Source organism: Nomascus leucogenys, chromosome 10 (genome assembly GCF_006542625.1).
Source record: "Nomascus leucogenys isolate Asia chromosome 10, Asia_NLE_v1, whole genome shotgun sequence".
Lineage (NCBI taxonomy): Eukaryota > Metazoa > Chordata > Mammalia > Primates > Hylobatidae > Nomascus > Nomascus leucogenys.
Genome location: NC_044390.1, coordinates 54,195,834 through 54,215,452, shown reverse-complemented (window position 1 = coordinate 54,215,452; position 19,619 = coordinate 54,195,834). Strand labels below are relative to the sequence as shown.

Sequence of the window (19,619 nt, the reverse complement as noted above, 5' to 3'; positions counted from 1 at the left end):
CCAGCAATGGAACAAAGCTGGACGGAGAATGACTTTGACAAATTGACAGAGGTAGGCTTCAGAAGGTCGGCAATAACAAACGTCTCTGAGCTAAAGGAGCACGTTCAAACCCACCGCAAGGAAGCTAAAAACCTTGAATAAAGGTTAGACGAATGGCTAACTAGAATAAACAGCATAGAGAAGACCTTAAATGACCTGACGGAGCTGAAAACCATGACACGAGAACTTTGTGACACAGGCACAAGCTTCAATAGCCGATTCGATCAAGTAGAAGAAAGGGTATCAGTGATTGAAGATCAAATTAATGAAACAAAGCAAAAAGACAAGGTTAGAGAAAAAAGAGTAAAAAGAAATGAACAAAGCCTCCAAGAAATATGGGACTATGTGAAAAGACCAAATCTACGTTTGATAGGTGTACCTGAAAGTGATGGAGAGAATGGAATCAAGTTGGAAAACACTCTTCAGGATATTATCCAGGAGAACTTCCCCAACCTAGCAAGGCAGGCCAACATTCAAATTCAGGAAATAAAGAGAACACCACAAAGATATTCCTCAAGAAGAGCAACCCCAAGACACATAATTGTCAGATTCACCAAAGTTGAAATGAAGGAAAAAATGTTAAGAGAAGCCAGAGAGAAAGGTCGGGTTAACCACAAAGGGAAGCCCATCAGACTAACAGATCTCTTGGCAGAAACTCTACACAAGTCAGAAGAGAGTGGGGGCCGATATTCAACATTCTTAAAGAAAAGAATTCTCAATCCAGAATTTCATATCCAGCCAAACTAGCTTCATAAGTGAAGGAGAAATAAAATCCTTTACAGACAAGCAAATGCTGAGAGATTTTGTCACCACCAGGCCTGCCTTTCAAGAGCTCCTGAAGGAAGGACTAAGCATGGAAAGAAACAAACAGTACCAGCCACTGCAAAAACATGCCAGATTGTAAAGACCATTGATGCTATGAAGAAACTGCATCAATTAATGGGCAAAATAAGCAGCTAACATCATAATGACAGGATCAAATTCACAATAACAATATTAATCTTAAATGTAAATGGGCTAAATGCCCCAATTAAAAGACACAGACTGGCAAATTGGAAAAAGAGTCAAGACCCATCAGTGTGCTGTATTCAGGAGACCCATCTCATGTGCAGAGACACACATAGTCTCAAAATAAAGGGACGGAGGAAGATCTAACAAGCAAATGGAAAGCAAAAAAAAGGCAGGGGTTGCAATCCTAGTCTCTGATAAAACACTTTAAACCAACAAAGATCAAAAGAGACAAAGAAGGCCATTACATAATGATAAAGGAATCAATTCAACAAGAAGAGCTAACTATCCTAAATATATATGCATGCAATACAGGAGCACCCAGATTCATAAGGCAAGTCCTTAGAGACCCTACAAAGAGACTTAGACTCCCACACAATAATAATGGGAGACTTTAACACCCCACTATCAATATTAGACAGATCAATGAGACAGAAGGTTAACAAGGATATTCAGGACTTGAACTCAGTTCTGCACCAAGCAGACCTAATAGACATCTACAGAACTCTCCACCCTAAATCAACAGAATATACATTCTCTCAGCACTACATCACACTTATTCTAAAATTGACCACATAATTTGAAGTAAAGCACTCCTCAGCAAATGTAAAAGAACAGAAATCACAACAAACTGTCTGTCAGACCACAGCACAATCAAATTAGAACTCAGGATTAAGAAACTCACTCAAAACCACACAACAACATGGAAACTGAACAACCTGCTCCTGAATGACTACTGGGTAAATGACGGAATGAAGGCAGTAATAAAGATGTTCTTTGAAACCAATGAGAACAAAGACACAACATACCAGAATCTCTGGGACACATTTAAAGCAGTGTGTAGAGGGAAATTTACAGCACTAATTGCCCACAAGAGAAAGCAGAAAAGATCTAAAATCGACACCCTAACATCAAAATTAAAAGAACTAGAGAAGCAAGAGCAAACAAATTCAAAAGCTAGCAGAAGGCAAGAAATAACTAAGATCAGAGCAGAACTGAAGGAGATAGAGACACAAAAAACCCTTCAAAAAATCAACGAATCCAGGAGCTGGTTTTTTGAAAACATCAACAAAATTGATAGACCACTAGAAAGATTAATAAAGAAGAAAAGAGAGAAGAATCAAATAGACGCAATAAAAAATGATAAAGGGGATATCACCACCAATCCCACAGAAATACAAACTACCATCAGGGAATACTATAAACACCTCTACCCAAATAAACCAGAAAATCTAGAAGAAATTGATAAATTCCAGGACACATACACCCTCCCAAGACTAAACCAGGAAGAAGGTGAATCTCTGAATAGACCAATAACAGGCTCTGAAATTGAGGCAATAATTAATAGCTTACCAACCAAAAAAAGTCCAGGACCTGACCTGGCATGGTGGCTCATGCCTGTAATCCCAGCACTTTGGGAGGCCGAGGCGGGTAGATCATGAGGTCAGGAGTTCAAGATCAGCCTGGCCAAGATGGTGAAACCTTGTCTCTACTAAAATAAAAATGCAAAAAAGTTAGCTGGGTGTGGTGGTGGGCCCTTGTAATCCTAGCTACGCATGAGGCTGTGGTAGAGAATTGCTTGAACCCGCAAGGTGGAGGTTGCAGTGAGCTGAGATCACGCCACTGCACTCCAGCCTGGGTGACAGAGCGAGACCATGTCTCGAAAAAAAAAAAAAAAAGTCTGTCAAAAAGTCCAGGACCAGAAGGATTCACAACTGAATTCCACCAGAAGTACAAAGAGGAGCTGATAATATTCCTTCTGAAACTATTATAATCAATAGAAAAAGAAGGAATCCTCCCTAACTCATTTTATGAGGCCAGCATCATCCTGATACCAAAGCCTGGCAGAGACACAACAAAAAAAAGAGAATTTTAGACCAATATCCTTGATGAACATCAATGCAAAAATCCTCAATAAAATACTGGCAAACAAAATCCAGCAGCACATCAAAAAGCTTCTTATCCACCACGATCAAGTTGGCTTCATCTCTGGGATGCAAGGCTGGTTCAACGTACATGAATCAATAAACAAAATCCATCACATAAACAGAACCATTGACAAAAACCACACGATCATCTCAATAGATGCAAAAAAGGTCTTCGGGCCGGGCGCGGTGGCTCACACCTGTAATCCTAGCACTTTGGGAGGCTGAGGCAGGCAGATCACAAGGTGAGGAGATCGAGACCATTCTGGCTAACATGGTGAAACCCTGTCTCTACTAAAAATACAAAAAATTAGCTGGGCGTAGTGGCGGGCACCTGCAGTCCCAGCTACTCAGGAGGCTGAGGCAGGAGAATGGTGTGAACCCAGGAGGCAGAGCTTGCAGTGAGCCAAGATCGCACCACTGCACTCCAGCCTGGGAAACAGAGTGAGCGAGACTCCATCTCAAAAAAAAAAAAAAAAAAAAAAAGGTCTTCGACAAAATTCAACAGTCCTTCATGCTAAAAACTCTCAATAAACTAGGTATTGATGGAATATATCTCAAAATAATAAGGGCTATTTATGACAAACCCACAGCCAATATCATACTGAATGGGCAAAAACTGGAAGCATTCCCTTTGAAAACTGGCACAAGACAATGATGCCCTCTCTCACCACTCCTATTCAACATAGTGTTGGAAGTTCTGGCCAGGGCAATCAGGCAAGAGAAAGAAATAGAGGGTATTCAATTAGGAAAAGAGGAAGACAAATTGTCCCTGTTTGCAGATGACATGATTGTATATCTAGAAAACCCCATCATCTCAGCCCAAAACCTCCTTAAGCTGATATGCAACTTCAGCAAAGTCTCAGGATACAAAATCAATGTGCAAAAATCACAAAAATCCTATACACCAATTAACAGACAGAGAGCCAAATCATGAGTGAAATCCCATTCACAATTGCTACAAAGAGAATAAAATACCTAGGAATCCTAGGAATCCAGCTTAACAAGGGATGTGAAGGACCTCTTGAATGAGAACTACAAACCACTGCTCAATGAAATAAAAGAGGACACAAACAAATGGAAGAACATTCCATGCTAATGGATAAGAAGAATCAATATAGTTAAAATGGCCATACTGCCCAAGGTAATTTACAGATTCAATGCCATCCCCATCAAGCTACCAATGACTTTCTTCACAGAATTGGAAAAAAACTACTTTAAAGTTCATATGGAATCAAAAAGAGCCCACATTGCCAAGACAATCCTAAGCAAAATGAACAAAGCGGGAGGCATAACGATACCTGAGTTCAAACTATACTACAAGGCTACAGTAACCAAAACAGCATGGTACTGGTACCAAAACAGATGTATAGACCAATGGAACAGAACAGAGGCCTCAGAAATAACACCACACATCTACAACCATCTGATCTTTGACAAACCTGACAAAAACAAGAAATGGGGAAAGGATTCCCTATCTAATAAATGGTGCTGGGAAAACTGGGTAGCCATATGTAGAAAGCTGAAACTGGATCCCTTCCTTACACTTTATACAAAAATTAATTCAAGACAGATTAAAGACTTAAATGTTAGACCTAAAACCATAAAAACCATAGAAGAAAACCTAGGCAATACCATTCAGGACATAGGCATGGGCAAGGACTTCATGACTAAAACACCAAAAGCAATGGCAACAAAAGCCAAAATAGACAAATGGGATCTAATTAAACTAAAGAGCTTCTGCATGGCAAAAGAAACTACCATCGGAGTGAACAGGCAACCTACAGAATGGGAGAAAATTTTTGCAATCTACCCATCTGACAATGGGCTAATATCCAAAATCTACAAATAACTCAAACAAATTTACAAGAAAAAAACAAACAACCCCATCAAAAGTGGGCAAAGGATATGAACAGACACTTCTCAAAGGAAGACATTTATGCATCCAACACATGAAAAAATGCTCATCATCACTGGCCGTCAGAGAAATGCAAATCAAAACCACAATGAGATACCATCTCACACCAATTAGAATGGCGATCATTAAAATGCCAGGAAACAACAGATGCTGGAGAGGATGTGGAGAAATAGGAATGCTTTTACACTGTTGGTGGGAGTGTAAATTAGTTCAATCACTGTGGAAGACAGTGTGGCGATTCCTCAAGGATCTAGAACTAGAAATACCATTTGACCCAGCAATCCCATTACTGGAGATATACCCAAAGGATTATAAATTATGCCACTATAAAGACACATGCACACATATGTTTATTGTGGCATGATTCACAATAGCAAAGACTTGGAACCAACCCAAATGTCCATCAATGATAGATTGGATTAAGAAAACGTGGCACATATACACCATGGAATACTGTGCAGCCATAAAAAAGGATGAGTTCATGTCCTTTGCAGGGACATGAAGCTGGAAACCATCATTCTCAGCAAACTATCACAAAGACAGAAAACCAAATACCGCATGTTCTCACTCATAGGTGGGAACTGAACAATGAGAACACCTGGACACAGGGCAGGGAACATCACACTCTGGGGCCTGTTGGGGTGTGGGGGGCTGGGGGAGGAATAGCATTAGGAGTAATACCTAATGCAAATGATGAGCTGATGGGTGGAGCAAACCAACATGGCACATGTATACCTATGTATCAAACTTGCATGTTGTGCACATGTACCCTAGAACTTAAAGTATAATTTTTTTAAAAAAAGAAAATACATATATAATTAAAAATATATGGCTGGGTGTGGTGGCTCATGCCTGTAATCCCAGCACTTTGGGAGGCCGAGGTGGGCAGATCATGAGGTCAGGAGATGGAGACCATCCTGGCTAACATGGTGAAACCCCATCTCTACTAAAAAATACAACAAAAATTAGCCAGGCATGGTGGTGGGTGCCTGTAGTCCCAGCTACTTGGGAAGCTGAGGCAGGAGAATGGCATGAACCTGGGAGGCAGAGCTTGTAGTAAGCCAAGATGGCGCCACTACACTCCAGCCTGGGCAACAGAGCGAGACTCTGTCTCACCAAAAAAAAAAATGTATATATATATATACACATATACATGTTGCTCTTAGAATAAGGATGTATTTGTTCCAATTACAAAAAGGCATGGGCACCTGATTTTGAAGGCATTTCTTATGCCTTTCTCCACTGTGATTTACAATTGCCTTCTTGGTTTTGAGTTTTGCAAACTGCTGCTTCTGTACCAGCTCCAAGACAAGCTCTCAGGGCTCATGCATGTGAGTGGGTCAGGGCCTCTGGGGTGGCTGCAAGACAGAGGCCCTGGGGCCAGCATTCCAATCTTCCTCATCCAGTCACATCTTGAAAATGCTTCCATGTGTATCCAAACTACAGTATGAAGCCTAATCTGCCAATTCCCTGATTAGGAGTTGGGAAACTAGGAACCCTTTAGGCCTGCTAAACGTGTGGCCCCAGCAGGAAGAGCCTGGGAGACTGAAGCATCCAGGAACCACTGGGGAGGGGATGGAGGGGCACAAGAAGGTTCCTGTTTTATATAGAGAGGGCTTGAAAGATGGAGAACGCTTCCATGGACAGGCTCATCAGGGCTGGCCACCAGATCAAGAGGTTTCCTGGACAGGTCATACCTCAAAAAGGGAATCATTCCACAAGTTAGAGCCTATTTGGCGGTGAGCAATACTGGAAATACTTCATAGCACAATGTGACTGCAGCCAAAGCAGTACTCAGAGGAAAATTCATAATCCTCTAATGGCTTAAGTGTTTATATTTAGGCTGGGCGCGGTGGCTCACGCTTGTAATCCCAGCACTGTGGGAGGCCGAGGCGGGCGGATCACGAGGTCAGGAGATCGAGACCACGGTGAAACCCCGTCTCTACTAAAAATACAAAAAAAATTAGCCAGGCGTGGTGGCAGGTGCCTGTAGTCCCAGCTACTCGGAGAGGCTGAGGCAGGAGAATGGCGTGAACCCAGGAGGCGGAGCTTGCAGTGAGCCAAGATTGCGTCACTGCACTCCAGCCTGGGCGACAGACCGAGACTCCATCTCAAAAAAAAAAAAAAAAAAAAGTGTTTACATTTATTTATTTTTTTTTTATTTTTTAATTAGAGACAGAGTCTCACTCTGTCACTCAGGCTGGAGTGCAGTGGCACAATCACAGCTCACTGCAGCCTCAACCTTCCCAGGCTCAAGCAATCCTCCAGTCTCAGCCTCCCAAGTAGCTGGGACTACAGGCATGAGCCACCACACATGGTTAATTTTTGTATTTTTTGTAGAGACAAGGTTTTGCCATGTGCCCAAGCTGGTCTCAAACTCCTAGGCTCAAGTGATCTGCCTGCCTTGGCCTTCCAAAGTGCTGGGGTTACAGGCATGAGCCACTGTGCCCAGCCAGTGTTTATATTTAAGATAAGAAAGACTGAAAAGTAATTATTTTGTGTCTAACTCATGACGGTAGAGTTGGAGAAGAAGGAGAAACAAAGTAGTAGGAAGAGGAGGGAAGGGTGGGAGGAAGGAGAAAGGACAAAATAAAGAACTCTCTAAACAGAGTCTCTGGGAGTTGGGAGATCAAGCCCCAGGTTCTCATCTTGCCTAGACCCCTCTGTCCTCAGACAGGTCAGCTCTCCTGATTCATTTTCTATTCTTTTCCATATCCCTAATCCTGCGCACTGGGGCAGAGCCAAGAATTGGGTAGGGAGGAGGTATATGAAGCACTCAGTGTCCTAGCCTGCTATGCCAATGGCCCCCAGGGAACACTGGGCAATGTCTGGAGATAATTTTGGTTGTTACAACTGGGAAGGAGTGTGACTGACATCTAGTGGGTGGAGGTCAGGGATGCTGCTCAACACCCTACAGTGCAGAGAACACCCCTCACAGTGCACAGAATGATCCTACCCTGCAATGGACTCAATGTTTGCATCCCCCTGAAACTTCGTATGTTCAAATCTTAACCTCCAAGGTGATGGTGTTGAGGTGAAGCTTCTAGGGCATGATTAGGTTATGAAAGTGGAGTGCTCATGAATGACATTAGGGCCCTTATAAAAGGGACTCTAGGCCAGGTGCAGAGGCTCACACCTGTAATCCCAGCACTTTGGGAGGCTGCGGCAGGCAAATCACTTGAGGCCAGGAGTTCAAGACCAGCTTGGCCAACATGGTGAAACCCTGTCTCTACTAAAAATACAAATATCAGCCAAGCATGGTGGCATGCCTGTAATCCCAGTGACTCAGTAGGCTGAGGCAGGAGAATCACTTGAACCTGGGAGGTGGAGGTTGCAGGGAGCCAAGATCACACCACTGCATTCCAGCCTGGGAAACAGAGTGAGTGAGACTCCATCTCAAAAAAAAAAAAAAAAAAAAAAGGCTTCAGAGAGCTCCCTCACTCCTCCTGCCATATGAGGATACAGCAAAAAGGCAGAAGGCACCATCAATGAAGCAGGAAGTGAGCCCTCACCAGACAGCAAATCTGCTGGTGCCCTGTTCTTGGACTTCCCAGCCCCAAGAACCATGTGAAATAAATTTCAGTTGTTTATAAGCCACTCTGTCTATGGTCTTCTGTTATAGCAGCCAGGAAGGACTAAGACAAGCCCCAAATGTCAATAGCACCAGAGTTAGAAAACCTTGCTCAACGTATAAGCCGTTACCTGGGGGGGTGCCTGGAAGGAGCCACTGCCACCAGGCTCCCTGTGTGGGGCTGGAAAGCAGGGACAGCCTCATCGGTGTAGAGGCCACCATCCTGCCGGTGGTTCAGGCTCACTCGGTCGGTCATCACCACCAGTCCCGTTTCCTAGGCAACAGACAACACCCAAACCATTGGTGGGGAAGTGGATGCTGACAGCCCCCAGAAGGATAAGGGAATGAGTCACCCTGTGGCCATTGTCCCAATATCACTTTTTGGCAGCCTTGGGGGCATCATTCTTTTTTTGCTTTTTTGGGTTTTGTTTTGTTTTGCTTGTTTTTTGTTTTTTGTTTTTTGAGATGGAGTCTCGCTCTGTTGCCCAGGCTGGAGTGCAGTGGCGTGATCTCGGCTCACTGCAAGCTCTGCCTCCCAGGTTCCAGCCATTCTCTTGTCTCAGCCTCCCAAGTAGCTGGGACTACAGGCACCTGCCACCATGGGGGCATCATTCTTTTACTCTGGGTTTGGTGGTACAGGCTGGGGAGAATATGGGACCCAGTGACCACCCAGGGTGGAGAAGAAGAGAGAACAGCACATTCGAACTGTGGAACCAAATCAGATGGTCCAAACACAAAAGGCCACGTGTTGTATGATTCCGTTAAGATGAAACGCCCAGAACAGGCAAATCCATAGAGACGGAAAGCAGCTCCCTGACTGGTGACTGCCAGGGGCTGAGGGAGGGGAAATGGGGAGTGATTGCTACTGGCGAGAGGGTTTCCTTCTGGGGGATGAAATGCTCTGGAATTAGGTAGGGGTGGTGGTTGCATGGCACTGTGAATATAATAAATGCCACTGAATTATAAATGGTGAGTTTTATGTTATATGAATTTCATCTCAATTATAAAAATCATGGCCAGGTGTGGTGGCACATGCCTGTAATCCCAGCACTTTGGGAGGCCAAGGTGGGAGGATCACTTGAGATCAGGAGTTCAAGACCAGCCTGGCCAACATGGTGAAACCCCATCTCTACTAAAAATACAAGAATTAGCCAGGCGTGGTGGTGGGCACCTGTAATCCCAGCTACTTGGGAGGCTGAGGCAGGAGAATCACTGGAACCCAGGAGGCAGAGGTTGCAGTGAGCCAAGATCACACCACTGCACTCCAGCCTGAGTGATAGAGCAAGACTCCGTCTCAGAAAAAAAAAAAAAAAAAAGGAAAAGAAAAGAAGGAAGGGGAAGGGGAGGGGAGGGCAGGGGAGGAAATGAGTTGGCGCAGTACTTGACCCCAACCAAGGACCAACTGTGGGATGCAATGATCTCTTTTATTAGTATTATTAGTATTAGTATTATTAGAGATGACCTCGCTCTGTGGTTCAGGCTGGGGTGCAGTGGTGCAATCATAGCTCACTGCAGCCTCAAACTCCCAGGCTCAAGCAATCCTCCCACCTCAGCCTCTTGAGTAGCTGGGACTAGAGGCATGCACCACCATGCCCGGCTATGCAATGACTCTTTTTATTATGTCCTCGTCATTGTACTAATTACTGGGAGCAACTGGATTTGAAAGAAGACTCACTCTAGCCTGGGCTGACTTGGATTTGTGAATAAGAAATTTAAACCCAGTTCTTTTGAATCAAAGGCGTCACCTCTGACTTCCAGAAGGGACCTGGGGTTCAAACTGTCAGGCAGTTCACATAATCATAACTGAAATGTTATTTTTCAAAAAAAAAAGAAAAGGTTTATTTTGCCAGGTGCAGTGGTGCATGTCTGTAATCCCAGCACTTCGGGAGGCTAAGGCGAGTGGATCCATTGAGCCCAGGAGTTCGAGACCAGCCTGGGCAACAAGGTGAAACCCCATCTCTACAAATATAAAAAAATTAGCAAGGCATGATGGTGTGTGTCTGTGGTCCCAGCTACTCAGGAGGCTGAGGCGGGAGGATCACTTGAGCCCAGGAGGTCAAGACTTCAGTGAGCTGAGATTATGCCACTGCATACCAGCCTGGGTGACAAAGTGAGACCTTGTCTCAAAAAAAGAAAAAAAAAGGTTTTTTTGTTTTGTTTTGTTTTGTTTTGTTTTAGCAAATAGAACTGTGGGAACTAGGTGGCAGGCGTGTGGGTATTTGTTGTCTAATTCGCTCAGCTTTTCTGCATGTTTGGAAAATTTCATGATAAAAGCAGCACAGGTCGGGGAGGGAAGGATGCCTTTGAAGTAGTATGTATGTATGTATTTATTTATTTATTTATTTATTTATTTTTTTTTTTTTGAGACAGAGTCTCACTCTACCATCCAGGCTGGAGTGCAGTGGTGTGATCACTGTAACCTCCGCCTCCCAGTTCCAGAGATTCTCTTGCCTTAGCCTCCCGAGTAGCTGGGATTACAGGCGCCCACCACCACACCCGGCTAATTTTTGTATTTTTAGTAGAGATGGGGTTTCACCATGTTGGTCGGGCTGATCTCGAACTCCTGACTTCAGGTGATCCACCTGCCTTGGCCTCCCAAAGTGCTGGGATTACAGGCGTGAGACACCACACCTGGCCAGAAATATGTTTTAAAGCTGAAATGAAAGGCTCCCTCCAAGAGGACATGCATTTGAGTGGAGACCTCCAGCACCCTAAGGTGTGACTCTGTGTGACCCTGAAGGGCAAAGCATGCTCCCTTCTCAATCCCTTTCTATCTATATCACATCATGACAATGTCCGGAGATGGGCACCTGATAGCATTAGCCCTTTTTTTTTTTTTTTTTTTTTGAGACGGAGTCTTGCTCTGTCACCTGGCTGGAGTGCAGTGACGTGATCTCTGCTCACTGCAGCCTCCACCTCCCGGGTTCAAGTGATTCTCCTAACTCAGCCTCCCAAGTAGCTGGGACTACAGGCACACACCACCACACCCAGCTAATTATTGTGTTTTTAGTAGAGACGGGGTTTCACCATGTTGGCCAGGATGGTCTCGATCTCTTGACCTTGTGATCTGCCCACCTTGGCCTCCCAAAGTGGTGGCATTACAGGCGTGAGCCACCGTGCCCAGCCAGCATTAGCCCTTTTTTTTTTTTTTTTTTTTTTGAGACGGAGTCTCGCTCTGTTGCCCAGGCTGGAGTGCAGTGGCGCAATCTTGGCTCACTGCAAGCTCCGCCTCCCAGGTTCACGCCATTCTCCGGCCTCAGCCTCCCGAGTAGCTGGGACTACAGGCACCCCATTAGCCCTTTTTAAGATGGGTAAACTGGAGCCCTTGGCACAGTGGCTCATGCCTCTAATCCCAGCGACTGGGGAGGCTGAGGCAGGAGGATCACCTATACAGTTCAGACCTCCTGCCACCTGGGAACACAGCCACCTCCTTCTGCTTGAAAGTTGCCAGACACACAACCAAGTTAACAAAAGCGAGGCAGAGCTAAGAGCTACTGGCACCCACAGCTCCCAATGAGAAGGTTTTCCTCGCAGCAAAGCATGTCAATGTCATAACACGTCCCATCACAAGTTCAAGTTACCCATTTGAACCTGACCGTTGACATGCATAACATTTGGCTCTCCACGGCTTTGCAAATTGGAAGGATCTACTTGTGAGCTTTCATTGGGGAGAAATGAAAAAGAAATTTTGGAAGGCTGGGTGCAATGGCTCATGCTTGTAATCCTAACACTTTGGGAAGTTGAGGCAGGAGGATTGCTTGAGGCCAGGAGTTTGACACTAGCCAGGGCCACATAGCAAGACCCCAGCTCTACAAAAAAATAAAGTAAAATAAAATTAGCCATGTGTGGTGGCATGCACCTGTAGTTCCAGCTACTTGGGAGACTGAGGTGGGAGGATCACTTGAGCACAGGTGGTCGAGGCTGCAGTGAGCTATGATCGCACCACTGCACTCCAGCCTGGGCCACAGAGCGAGACCCCATCTCAAAAAAAAGAAAGAAAATCTTCCAATTCTGTTTCCAACCTATTTCTGGATCTCTCAGACTCTTATTTCTAGGCAAGAGGACCTTAGAAGGGGGCAGAGGGATCTGAGACCACCTCTCCTTACGGTGAAGGCAAACCCAGAGTCCTTGGTGATGCCCCAAGGCCACGGGAAGACAGAGGAGCGCCGGCGTCGTTGGGCCGTCAGCCAAGCCCACCAAAAAGGACCATCCTCCCTGGACATGCCAAAGGAATCAGAAACATCATAATCTTCCAGTTCCTGGAAAACCTGCAAGCAAAGGGGGACAGAGACTGGTCAGCTGAAGTTTTCTTTACAACCCACACTGGCTCCCGTGGGTGCGGCATGCTCCCATCCCAACCTCTTTATCACATCATGACAACCTCCAGGAGATGGGCACTGGTAGCATCAGCCCATTTTCAGATGGGCAAACAGGAGCCAGGCACAGTGGCTCATGCCTCTAATCCCAGTCACTGGGGAGGCTGAAACAGGAGGCTGGCTTGAGCAAAGGAGTTCGAGACCAGCCTGGGCTACACAGCAAGACCCCGCCCCTACAAAAGATAGAAAAAATTAGCCAGGCGTGGTGGTGCATGCCTGCAGCCCCAGCTACTCTGGAGGCTGAGGTGGGAGGATCGCTTAAGCCCAGGTGTTCGCTACAGTGAGCTATGATCATGCCACTGCACTCCAGCCCAGGCAACAGAGCAAGATCCCAACTCTAAAAATAATATAAAATAAGATGGGCAAATTGGAGCCAGAGAGAAGAGACCTGGCCCAATGTCATGTTGCAAAAATCTGATAACCTTGACTCCCTGATCTTGCAACTGCGCTAAAGTAGCAGCAAGGATTTATCAGACACCCATTAGGTTCCCTGAAAAATGAACCCGACGGACAAAGCGAATCTGGATTCAAATGCCACTCTTCATTTATTGGAATGAGAGATGGGAAAGGGAGAGCAAGAGAAGGTAAGGCCCGGTGGAGGTCTAGAACCCAAGCCCGAGGGGTCTGCTCACCTGGGCAGGAGTCAGCCGGAACCCAGACCTGAGCAGGTAGACACTCTTATCAACTGCGGCGACGCACACACAGCTGCCCCTTGCAGCCCTGATCCGCAGGTCGACAACCTCCCCGGGTTGGGTCTCATTTGCTGAATATGTCACTGAAACCTGGCACAAATGCAGCAAGGGATAAGAAACTTGGTTCAGTTGGCTGGGAGTGGTGGCTCACGCCCGTAATCCCAATACTTTGGGAGGCTGAGGCGGGTGGATCACCTGAGCTCAAGAGTTCGAGACCAGCCTGGCCAACATGGTGAAACCCCGTCTCTACTAAAAATACAAAATTTAGCTGGGCATGGTGGCAGGTGCCTGTAATCCCAGCTACTTAGGAGGCTGAGGCAGGAGAATCGCTTGAAGCCGGGAGACAGAGGTTGCAGTGAGCTGAGACAGTGCCGTTGCACCCCAGCCAGGGCAACAAGAGTGAAACTCCGTTTCAAACAATGAAAAAAAAGAAACTTGGTTCAATCCAGGTTTGGTCTAGTCCAGAGGCATCTCTTCTGCCCCACCCATGCACCCCCTGCCCACCAAGGAGAGTGGGTCTTTGCCAGCTCAGCTGGGAACCTGGCCTCGCTACCTGGGTAGAACTGGTCCCACACTGTGAAGGGCAGCTGGTCATTGTGCAGCGGACACAAAAAAGGGAACACAGAGGGACAGGGAGAGATGGGAAGGCAGGTGCTGGCGGAGAGCATGTGGCAGTTTGTTTAGAAGTTGCAGGGAGGAGCCAGGCGCAGTGGCTCACACCTGTAATTCCAGCACTTCGGGAGGCTGAAGCGGGTGGATCACTTAAGGCCAGGAGTTCAAGACCAGCCTGGCCAACATGGTGAAACCCCATCTCTACTAAAAATACAAAAATTAGCCAGACGTGGTGGCACACGCCTGTAGTATCAGCTATTCGGGAGGCTGAGGCAGGAGAATTGCTTGAACCCGGGAGGCAGAGGCTGCAGTGAGCCGAGATCGTGCCACTGCACTCCAGCCTAGGCAACAGAGCTTGACTCCATCTCAAAATAATTATAATAATAAAAGTTGTTGCAGGGAGGGGGAGAGGAGGCTGAGGGTGCCGATGGAAACAAATGCTTCCCTTAAATCCTGAATTCAACAAAGGCAGAGAACAATTGATGGCTTTCCCTATGTGTTGTGAATGCAATCTCCTTTTGGGTGACTTGGAGATGCTTCAGTAAAGATGCAACTCATGTTCCCATAATTCCTTACATCATGCTGCGACACAACATGAGTCTCAGGTGTGCACAGACCCCCTGGCCAGCACCTTGGAGAAGCCCCGATGGCCCCTGGCTGTGCCCCAGGTTCAGTGCACGATGCTCTACCTGGTTTTCGAAGAAGGTCTCAACTGCAAACTGAAGGCTGTCAGCGACCCCTTCTCCATTCTCCCTGACGTAGAAGACCAGCAGGCGACCAAGGGGGACCATGCTGGAGGTCACGGCCAGACGAACAGAGGTCACACACACGTCGACCTCAGCTGCTGGGGCTGGTGGGGGCTCTGAGGTGAGCAAAAGTAGAGAGAGGTGGTGAATTCTCCACATCCGACATGCAACCTCAGCCATTCAGGCTCTGCCCCAATTTGCCCTGTGCTATACTCCTGTCTACGCATTGAGACCATGCATCTTTGGTTTTGAAATGCCCTTCCCAGGCTACATCCTCGGTCAATGCTGACTCTTCCTATTGACTCAGCTCTAGGGTCACCATGGGCTCCTACAGAGCAGGTTGGAATTTGCCTAGAATCATCCTCTCTGCCGGGGAACACGGTCCCTGCTCCCTAACTAGCCCTCTGCTTCCTCCGCGGACAGCAAAACCACCTTGGCTTGTCCAGGCAGCACCACCCCAGCTCCCCAGTGTGCCCCTGACCTCCAGTCTCTCTGTCTGATTGGCTCTGTCTTGCTGGGGTCTGGGGCCAGCAGACCTGGGCAGCCATTATTTGTTGACTTGAACCGAGTTCATACTGCCTTCCCTGTGGGTAAATGATCCTTAAAGGATAGAGGATTTTAGAAGCCTGTCCAGGCACTCCCAAATACTCTATGGCAAGAGAATGGGGGTAGAAAGGCTCCCAGTTCCAGAATGGGCCATCTGTCAGCTGGTTCTGTGCAGAGCTCAGAGCAGCCAGTGGACAGGGATGGTAGGGGGAAGTGGGGACACAAGGAAACTCATGGCCAACAGGAGGAGGTGGGTACCCAATCGGCCTTGGGGTTCAAATCCTGGCTCTGGCCCCTACTAGGCAATGGGAAAGTCCCTGAAACCCCCACCCCCAAGTCACAGCCCATTCATCTGCAGATGGACACAGTGGAACCACCACCATCCCAGGCTGCAGTGGGGTTAAATGGGGACAGATTGTGGGGAGTTCCAAGCCCAGGGCTGGCCCTGGACAAGGATTCCAGGGAGACATAAAGCCCCTGTTATTTCACCCAGAAGAGAAGACCAAGAGGATGAAGGTGCACCATGCCCAAAGCACGACTCTGGCCAGCAGTTCTCAACCAATGCAATTCTGCTACCCAGGGGATGCTGGCAATGTCTGCAGGCGTTTTTTGGTCATCACTGCTGGAGCGGATGCTACTGGCTTCCGGTGAGTAGAAGCCAGAGATGCTAGTCAGCATCCTACAGTGCATGGGATGGTCCCAAATGTTGACAGTGCAGAGGGTGAGAAAGCCTGCCTAAGAAAGAGGGATCTTCTCTGTCTGTCTATCTATCTATCCATCCATCCATCTATCCACTCATCTATCTATCCATCCATCCATCTCTTCATCCATCCACCATCTACCCTTCCATCCACTCACCCACCATCCACCCTTCCCTCTATTCATTAACCATCCATCATCCACCCATCCAACCATCCACCCATCCCTCTATTTATCATCCATCATCCACCCACCCACCCACTATCCATCCGTTTATCCATCCATCATCCACCCATCCGTCCACCACCCAATCATCTATCTGTCTGTTCATCCATCCATCTGTTAATCCATCCATCATCCACTCATCCACCCACCCCACTATCCATCCATCTATTCTTCCATCCATCATCCCCCATCCGTCCACCCACTATCCATCCAACCATCCATCTATTCACCCATCCATCATCCACCCATCCACCCACTATCCATCCATCCATTCATCTATTCATCCAGTCATCATCCACCCACCCACTATCCATCCATCCATCCATCCATCCATCCATTCATCCAATCATCATCCACCCACCCATTATCCATCCATCCGTCCATCCTTCTGTCCATCCGTCTATTCATCCATACATCTATTCATCCAACCATCCATCTGTCCATTCATCCATCCATCTGTCCATCCATTCATCTGTCCATCCATCCATCCATCCATCCACCCATCTTTCGGTCCATCCATCTATCCATCTGTCCATTAATCCACCCATTTATCTATCATCCATCCATCCGTCTATTCATCCATCCATCCATCCTTCTGTCCATACATCTATCTGTCCATCCATCCATCCATCTCTCTGTCCATTCATCCATCCATCCACCTATCCACCATCCATCCATCCTTCCATCCACTGTTCTATCAGTCCATCCATCCATCCATCCATCCATTCATCCATCTTTCTATCTGTCCATCCATCCATCGATCCATCCTTCCATCATCTATAGGGCTATTGGCACCTACGGGGTGGAGGCCAGGGATGCTGCTCAACATCCTACAGTGCCTCCACCACAGAAAATGATCTTGCCCAAATGTTGATAGTGCCAAGGTTGAGAAACCTGGCCTTAGCCTGAGAGACCTGCCTATCTATTTATCCACCCATCATTCTATCTATCTACCTACCTATCTCAGTGATTCTCACCTGGGAGTGACCCTGTCCCCTGGGGATAGTGGCAATATCTGGAGACTTTTTAGGTCATCATACTGTAGAAAGCTGGTACTACTGGCATCTGGTGGGGAGAGACCAGGGATGCTGCTCAGCACCCTACAGTGCACAGGACGCCTCCCACTCTGGAGTGATTCACCCCCTTATATGTCTATAGTGCTCAAGTTGGGGACCCTGTATTGGGAAGAAGGGCTTTGAAGAGGAGGGGACTAAGGAAGTCCCCTGGGAGGAGGGCCTTATGAGAAGCACATGGTGTCAAAAAGAGAGAAGAGAAGAGGACTCATAGGCAGAACCGCCTGGGCAAAGAGGCAACAGCACAATGTGGGCCAGTGCAAGAGTCCAGTCTGTGGCTGGCTTGTCCCTGTCCCCTGCAGACACAGAGTGAGAAGAGCCTGGGGCCTAGACCCTCTCCACTTCCAGCAGCTGATCACTGTCTTCCTGGATCCAGTCTGGTATTATTAAGGATGTGTCCCCTCTGCCCCAAGGCAGGCTCCCCTCTCTGCTGGGTCTTGCCTTGTCCCTCCTTGCAGGAGCACCCATGTGAGTCTCAATGTTTCAGAAGGAAGAACAGGAATCTTCTCCCTATTGCCCGGCTCACCTGTCTCAGAAAGGTGTGTTAAACGAATCGGTTTCTCCAGGGCAGGGGCAGCCCGCTTGCTTCGCTGCAGGGTGATGTGGGCAGGCTGCTGGCCTGATAGCACAATATTGCCCCGCGCAGCCACCTCGTAGTACAGGGTAAAGTTGCAGGGACATGTGGACTTCACAGAAAAATAGGTTTCTTCTCCAACCTATGGAAGACACGCAGCATGGGGGGCTCTGCCTTGCACCAACGTTGCAGCCCACCACAGGAAGATGGCCACTCTGGGGCCAGAGGGAGGTTGGGATGGCTGAGGGAGCGGAGTGCCCAGCATCCAGTCCTGGCCCCTAGTTTTTTGTTTTCTTTTTTAAGACAGTGTTTCTCTCTTGTCACCCAGGCTGGCATGCAATGGTGAGATCTCAGCTCGCTGCAACCTCCGCCTCCTGGGTTCAAGTGATTCTCCTGCCTCAGCCTCCTGGGTAGTTATTACAGGCACTCGCCACCATGCCCGTATATTTTTTGTATTTTTAGTAGAAATGGAGTTTCACCATGTTGGCCAGGCTGGTCTTGAACTCCTGACCTCGTGATCCAACCACCTCGGCCTCCCAAAGTGCTGGGATTACAGATGTGAGCCACTGCACCCGGCCAGTGGCCCCTAGTTCTGTATACGGCCTGAGGCTCACCGCCTTGCAGAATTGTGGTACAGATGAAACGTGATGATGGTGTGAAAGCCCTCAGTAAGGTGTCATGCAGTAAAGAACTGAACCTGGGCCAAAGAGAGGGCTGGCCTTTGCCCATAGCTCCTGGGAGGTGATTTAAGCTCTTCAAATGTCCTGCCTGATAAGAGCATCTTTTTCTACTTGGGGTCTTGGGTCACACCAGGTAGTAATAAATGATTTCTGGAGGAGGCCTTGGGCCATGCAGCATCAGATCAACCTGGGAAATGAGATTAGTCACGGAGGCAGGTGGTCATCTATGTCTATGTGACTGAGCCCCTGTGAAAACTCTGGACACCAGGCCGGGTGTGGCGGCTCATGCCTGTAATCCCAGTGCTATGGGAGGCCGAGGCAGGAGGATCGCTTGAGGCCAGGGGTTTGAGACCAGACTGGGCAACATGACAAGATCCTATCTCTATTTAAAAAAAAAAAAAAAAAAAGAAAGAAAGAAACATAACTCTGGACACCAAGGTTCCGGGGAGCTTCCCTAGTTGGCAGTACACCATGCATGCTGTCCCACATCTCTGGTGGGAAAATAACACTGTCCCTGACTCTATGCAGACAGAACAAGTAAGTTCATGTTAAGAATTCTTCCGGACTCCGCATCATCGGCCTCTTGTCTTCGCTGATTTTCGTGTGTATTGTTTAGCGTAATAAATTGTAACCGTAAGTACAACAGCTTTTAGTGAGTTCTGTTAATTCTTCTAGAGAATTAAAGAAACTGCAGTAGTGTGAGGACCCTCAAACTCTGCAATTGGTGTCAGAAGAAACAGTTGTCTTAAGAACTGTTTACAGCCAGGCGCAGTGGCTCACGCCTGTAATCCCAGCACTTTGAGGGGCTGAGGCGGACAGATTGCTCAAGTCCAGAAGTTAGAGAGCAGCCTGGGAAACATAGCGAGACCCCCATCTCTACAAAAAGCACACACACAAAAAAATTGGCCGGGCATGGTGGCACATGCCTGTAGTCC

The 19,619-nt window shown here is 47.3% G+C and overlaps 1 protein-coding gene across 1 annotated transcript in view; it reads right to left on the bottom strand.

Moving 5' to 3' along the window:
- The window catches only part of CPAMD8 (C3 and PZP like alpha-2-macroglobulin domain containing 8), a 134,511-nt gene that overhangs the window by 68,664 nt on the left and 46,228 nt on the right, over nucleotides 1-19,619 (bottom strand). The window contains exons 14-18 of the mRNA XM_030821854.1: nucleotides 17,957-18,146; nucleotides 14,831-15,003; nucleotides 13,470-13,619; nucleotides 12,568-12,729; nucleotides 8,593-8,735 (exon numbers count right to left, since the gene is read on the bottom strand). Of these exons, the coding sequence (XP_030677714.1) occupies nucleotides 8,593-8,735; nucleotides 12,568-12,729; nucleotides 13,470-13,619; nucleotides 14,831-15,003; nucleotides 17,957-18,146 (818 nt within the window). The remainder of the gene's footprint in view (nucleotides 1-8,592; nucleotides 8,736-12,567; nucleotides 12,730-13,469; nucleotides 13,620-14,830; nucleotides 15,004-17,956; nucleotides 18,147-19,619) is intronic.